Genomic DNA, 6,584 nt, shown 5'->3' with positions numbered 1-6,584 from the left:
ACAGTTATACACATGTTCTAACCCCAGGGCTGTGGGAGGCTGAGACAGAAAGATGGCTGCGACTTCTTGGCTACCAGTCAGGCTCCAGATCCAGCGAGAGATCCTCTTTCAAGGGAGCAATGTTGGGGAGACACAGAGGGGATACCTGGTGCCTCTTCCTCTCCACAGTCACATGTTCGCACAGGCCACATGCGCACACAGGGGACTTCTCTGTTATCAAGAGACCATTGTGGTTATAGGAGACAATGTGTACTGTGTGGGAGAAGCAGATACCCGTGGTTCTTTCTTAAAGACTGTGGTGTCTGAGTAAGAATGGTCCCCACAGGCTCATAAAATACTTGGTCATCATAGAGTGGCACTGTTTGAAAGGAATAGGAGGTGTGGCGTCCTTAGAGGAGTGTGTCACTGGAGATGAGCTTTGAGGATTCATAAAGTCCATTCAAAGCTCTGAGTCTCTCTCCCTTCCTGCTGCTTGCAGATCTGGATGTAGAGCGCAACTATAACGCCAGTAAAAATAAATTGTTAAAAATAGAATAAATTCTATGGCAAAGACTAAAATGAGTGAAACACAGGCAGAAGAAAACTGCAATTCAATGTAATGTGAGCCCTGAGACCTGAAGAGAGGGAGGGGAGCCATGATAGAGTAGGAATAGCAGAGCGGTGGCCAGGAGGGTGGGTCTGCACCATCCACTCTGCTGTAAGGATATGGGTGTGCATAGAATGTTTGAGTGACTGGATTGGTCTTTCTGTGCTTTTCACATATGAGAATATCCAAACATAAACCTTGTTTTCTTAGCATCTTTTAAATGTGTGTGTGCATGTCTGTGTGTGTGTCTGTGTGTATGTCTGCATGTGTGTGTGTGTGTCTGTCAGTGTGTGTGTGTGTCTGTATATCTGTTTGTGTGTATGTGTCTGTGTGTATCTGAATATGTGTGTCTGTGTGTGTGTCTTTATGTGTGTATGTCTGTGTCTGTGTCTATATGTGTATATCTGTGTGTGTGTCTGTATGTGTATATGTCTGTGTCTGTGTCTATATGTGTATGTCTGTGTGTGTGTGTCTGTATGTGTGTATGTCTGTGTGTCTGTCTGTCTGTGTGTGTGTCTCTGTGTGTGTATATGTCTGTATGTGTCTGTGTGTATTTGAATATGTGTGTATGTGTGTGTGTCTGTATGTGTATATGTCTGTCTGTGTCTATATGTGTATGTCTGTGTGTGTGTATGTCTGTGTGTGTCTGTGTGTTTTTGTTTGTGCCAGAGGTTAGGTGTCTTCTTTAATCCCTCTCCACCCTGATTTTGATGCAGGGTGTCTCACTGAACCCGGTTTTTACAAATTCACCCAGGCTAGCCACTGAGTTTCAGGAATCTACTTCTCTGCCTTACTACCCAATCCCTGAGCCATAACTCTGTAGCTCAGGCTAGCCTTGAACTACAGATCCTCCTGCCTCAGCTTCCCAAGTGCTTGTGGGGAATGTTAAAACAGGACTCTACAGAAACAAAGACTGTGGGGAGCCTTGAAAGCACGCTGCAGGGGCATGGCTCCCTCTTGTATGCTACCCTGGCTTTCCCAAACCCGCAGCTTACCAAAGCAGTACTTTCTCTTGATGCACTTGGGCGTGGTTTTCTTGCAATATAAACAGTCCAGGACCTCCGCTTTGAACGAGTCTGGGCAGGGTGAGAGGGAGATGCGGAGACAAGCAAACCCCAAGAACTGGCAAGAACAGGGGGAAACAAGGGGGAAAGGAGGTGGGGTTCCCCAGGCCTCTGAGGGTTGCAGGAGTTGCTACCCAGCACACTCGGTGGAACAAATGCCTGTGGTTCATGTGAGAAATGGTTTTTGAAAGACTAAATGGAATTTCCATAGGCCAGGTGACTGAATGTTCTGATCACAGAATATTTAGGGTTGTGTGTACTAAGGGTTAAACTCAGTCTTGAGTATTAGACAGGGGCTCTACCACTGAGCCACACCCCCAGCCCCTCACTGGGGGATTCTAGGCAGGGGCTCTACCACTGGGCCATGCCCCTAGCCCCTCACTGGGAGATTCTAGGCAGGGACTCTACCACTGAGCCACACCCCCAGCCCCCTTACTGGGGGATTCTAGGTGGAGGCTTTACCATTGGTCTACATTGCAAGTCCACTTTTTTTTTTTTTTTTTTTTTTTAATGCTGAGACAGAATTTTGCTCAGTTACTCAAGTTGTCCTTAAACTTGTGATTCTTTTGCCTCAGCCACCCCGTCAGTAGCTTCTATGGTAGATCTGGGCCCGCCATGCCTCTTCCCCTTTGGAGACATTTAACTAAACATTCTTTGTTGCTGTCATTTAACATTGTATGTATTTCCTGCGTGTTCATTCACACAGACGTACATGAATGGAGACCAGAGAACAATGTGGAAGTCTGTCTTCCAATCATGTGGGACAGAACTCAGGTTGTCAAGTCTTTTTGTTTCTATTTTTAAGCAAACACCTTTACCCTCTGAGCCGCCTCGTTGGCCTCGACATTTATTAATTTTTAGATCTGTCCCTTTTGGCCCTGGAGCCTCCTCTGACAAAGGTGGCACAGTGCAGGGTGCAGCTTCACCCAAGCCCTCCTCTTCCTGTGCAGCCGGGAAGATTTTCCCAGGGTCCCCTTGCAGTGAGCTACACCCTCGTGCCCTCTACTGAATCAAAGGAAGATGAAGACTGTGTTGGGTGTCATTCCAGGCCACCAAACTCTCTGTGTGGTTCCCTAGTCTCGGAGGCCAGCATAAATGCCACATACCCAGTGGTACCTACAGTTACAGATTTCCTGAGGCCCCAGCTCAAAGGCTGTAATCATTTTCATTAATCCTCAAAAAGCAAATCTTTAAGAGCCAGAGAGATGGCACAGCTGGTAAAGGTGTTTGCCAACAAGACTGGTGACCTGTGTTTAATCCCCAGGACCCACAGGGAAGACGGAGAGAACCAAGTTATTCTCTGACTTCCACATGTGTGGCACACACACACACACACACACACACTCTAATAACATAAAATGTAAAACAAACAAACAAAATGACAAGCTGGGGGGGGTGCACACCTCTAACCCCAGCACCCTGGAGACAGAGGCAGGAGGATCTTGGTGAATTCTAGGCCAGCCTGGTCCACCGAGTGAGCTCAGGACAGCCAAAGCTACTGAAACCGTCTCAACAAACAAACAAACAAACCCAACACGCATCCTGAGGTCGTCTTGGTGACTCATGAGATACCAGCACTGTTGAGGGTGAGGCAGGAGGACTGCCACGAGTTCCAAGTCAACTTGAGTTACAGAGAGGGACCTTGTGTCAAAAAAGAAGCAGTGGAGGTGGGGGCGGGGAGAGTGAGGCAGAGATAGTGCAGTGGCTAAGATGGCCGCCTTGTAAGCTCATTCCTCAGAAGGGAAGAGTTGGAAGTGGCAGTGTGTGTAATCAAAGCTCTGAGGATGAGGCAGAGACCCCGGGGGCTCGCTGGGCAGCCAGTCAGCGAGCTTCATGACACCAAGAGACCCTAGCTCAGAAACCAGGATGGGGCTGAAGAGATGCCTCAATAGCTCAAAACTTTTACTAATTCTCAGATCCCAGCCCCACTTGTGGTTCACAGTCATCTGTGACTCTAGTTCTGGGCGGGGCACTGCACACATGTGGTGACATACATACATACATGTGTGCATAACATATATACATGCAAACACTCATACAACTTAAATATCAGAAAATAACATGATGGATCCATGCGCACACACATGTGTACATGCATGCTCATGGGATATACATACATGTACACACATATGTGCACATATACACACGCATCCACATACATATGCACATATATATCCACACTTGTACATGCACAAAAACACTTATATGTAATACACATATGCAGGCACATACAGACATTCATGCACAAACAAATATACACATGCTTGTGAATGTACATGAACATACATACATGCATGTGCACAGGCATGACCCCATGCATGCACACATGTGCTTACACAAACATTCATGCACACAACCATGTGAGCACACACATGCACATGCATGCACTCCCAACAAACCACCCTCCCTTGATGACGAGGGGTTCATGGTTTTGTGGTAAAGTGAGTAAGGTATTGAGGTTTGATTTGGGAGGAATGAGGAACAGGTGTGGGTACGGGGTGGGTAGGAAAATTAGAACTCACGACAAGTTTTGTGGTCACACGCTGAAAGAGAAGAGAGCTGATATGAGTGACATGCAGACATGGTAGCCTGAGAATTGAATTGGGAAGGGATCAGGGAGAGAAGGGGGAAACCTGGAGAAGGAGAGGAAGGAATGTCAGCAAGATGGGGTGATGGGAGTCCCAGGGGTGCTATTAGGAGGGAAAGAGCTGGGTGGGGGAGAAGGGGCACCACCTTTCACTTCATAGTCTCTTAATGCTCTCTTTAGTTCCTTGATGGCAAGCTCCCTGAAGCTCACCAGCTCTTCCAGCAGAGGAACATCTGAGGAGGGAGAGATGCTGGTCGGTGCAGGTCCTCATCAAACCTCCAACCGCTTACAGCATTGTCAGCCTGGGCTACAGAGGTGGCTCAGTGGTTAAGAGCACTGGCTGCTCTGGTAAAGAATGCAGGCTCAGTTTCCAGCACCTACAGGGTGGCTCACAAACACCTGGAACTCCAGTTCCAGGGGGATCTGATGCCCTCTTCTGACACTCACAGGTGCTGCATGCACAAATGGCATATAATACATGCAGAAAAACAAAATAAAACAAAACAAAAAACAAACAAAAAACCCAAAAATCAAAACCCGAAAAACCCAAAACACTCATACACATAAAATTTTAAGAAGTGCTCCAGATTTTAGAGGTTTTCATTTCGGTTCTTTGTAAAAACGACCTGACTGTCCAGAAAGAATCTGAATTCTGGAAGGTTCCCAAGTGTTTGAGACTTAAAATGTGTGCAGACTTGTTTGTGCTTGAATAATGGCTGATTCCCGTGGATCCTGGCACCTAGAAACAGCTGCTTATCTGCTTCTCAAGAGCTTCGAGGTTGGCTTTGAACTCTAATTAGAGAGATTCAAAGTCATGGTCCTCCTGCCTCAGCTTCCTGAGTTACTAGGATGACAGGCCATGGGTTCACTCACTGGTGGAAGATTATTGCAAATGGTAGATTAATTTTTTTAAAAAGAGACAGCTGTAAGAGAGACAAAGAAAGGCTTGGTCCGACCTTAGATGGGTCCGTGTTTATTCACCGCAGAGGTAGATGGCCAGAATGCCTACAGAGGAGGATGCCTCCTCTTATCCCACTGAAATGATTTCTGTAGTCTGCAAAGGAAGCTGGGAAATGTAGTCTTTCAGCAAGACACTGCCCAAAACACCCCATTTATAAAAATCGCTGTGTTTGAGAAACACGGGATTGTGTGGCCGGCCACACCTGGTGATGGGTATTATAGAGATGGGAGTGTCCCGCATACGTCCTCAACTCTGTGTGACTTTGGACGGGTCACCTGGCTTCTTTGAGCCTCAGCTTTTCTCCCTCTCAACCCTGCTAAATGTCACAGCAAAGGACACATGTCTACCCAGGGGAGAAGCACGGGCGCGCGGAAAGGAAGGCCAGGGGGTGGCGGAAGGGTCTCCCACCTGTCTTAGAGTTAGCCTTTATATACTGGGCTTGGTTCTTGAAGGATGTCGCCACTTTTTCCAGTTGATCCACGACTGCAGACCAGAAGGGAGGCCGTGTCAGGTCAGAAAGCCCACAGCTACCCGGGCCTCTCCCCCACGCACCCAAGCACACACCCACTTTTCCCACGAACGCGTTCTTTGCATAGTCCCTGAAGAAGGGCCCCTCCATGCTCAACAGCAGGGCCTGCGCGCGTGCCTGCAGCCCTTCCAGATGGAAGCGCTTGGTGACGATGGCCTCACGCAGCTGCCTGAGCTCCAGTAGCACCGACTGGTCGCACTGCAGGCAGCCCCATGCCCCGGGGCCGCCCAGGCCGCACAAAAGCACCAGGGCCAAGGCCAAAGGCATGGTGGGGACTTTGTGACCTCACAGGGGAGGCCCCAGAACGCTCTGGGTGTAGCGCTGGAATGCAGTCACTTAACATATTTATTGAACACCTGCTGGGTGCTGTTCTAACCCTCCCAACCCCCAACCCCCAACCCCCACCCCCACCCCCAAGTCTGGCTGAGAAAGACTGAAGTGTCCTGCCTTACTGTAGGTTAAATTTACTAATTCAGAATTTCTTGCCTTTCTTCTTCCCCACGTTTCTTTCTTTTTCCTCTTTCTCTCTTAAAACATCTTACTAATTTTCAAAGCCAGGTACATCTTTAATCCCAGGACTCTGGAGGCAGAGATAGGCAGATCTCTGTGAGTTCTAGGCCAGCCTGGTCTACATTAGTGAGTGATAGGACAGCCAGAGCTACATAATGAGACCTTGTCTTGGAATAATTTTTAAAAAAAATTTTTTTGAGAATTTCACAGACACATACAATGTAGTTTGATCATATTCATTGCCCCAAATACTCCCAGCTCCACCCCCAGTTTCTTTTTCTCTTCTTCCTTTTTCCAGCCCTCCCTCTCCCTATTTCTCTTCTAAGAGTGTGTCACACAGCCCAGGC

At 47.9% G+C, this 6,584-nt stretch overlaps 1 protein-coding gene across 2 annotated transcripts in view; it reads right to left on the bottom strand.

The window, feature by feature from the left end:
* Izumo2 (IZUMO family member 2) overlaps positions 1–6,001 on the bottom strand; it is a 12,102-nt gene extending 6,101 nt beyond the window's left edge. Inside the window, exons 1-5 of one of the 2 annotated variants that reach the window (XM_029548104.1) lie at positions 5,763–6,001; positions 5,607–5,681; positions 4,384–4,470; positions 4,173–4,193; positions 1,582–1,662 (exon numbers count right to left, since the gene is read on the bottom strand). In XM_029548104.1, coding sequence (XP_029403964.1) covers positions 1,582–1,662; positions 4,173–4,193; positions 4,384–4,470; positions 5,607–5,681; positions 5,763–5,994 — 496 coding nt within the window. In that variant the 5' untranslated portion in view covers positions 5,995–6,001. The remainder of the gene's footprint in view (positions 1–1,581; positions 1,663–4,172; positions 4,194–4,383; positions 4,471–5,606; positions 5,682–5,762) is intronic. The other variant, XM_021221097.2, reaches the window with a different exon arrangement.
* Between the last annotated feature and the right edge of the window lie 583 nt (positions 6,002–6,584).

Source organism: Mus pahari, chromosome 1, assembly GCF_900095145.1.
Source record: "Mus pahari chromosome 1, PAHARI_EIJ_v1.1, whole genome shotgun sequence".
Taxonomy (NCBI): domain Eukaryota; kingdom Metazoa; phylum Chordata; class Mammalia; order Rodentia; family Muridae; genus Mus; species Mus pahari.
This window is presented reverse-complemented; position numbering and strand designations above follow the sequence as displayed.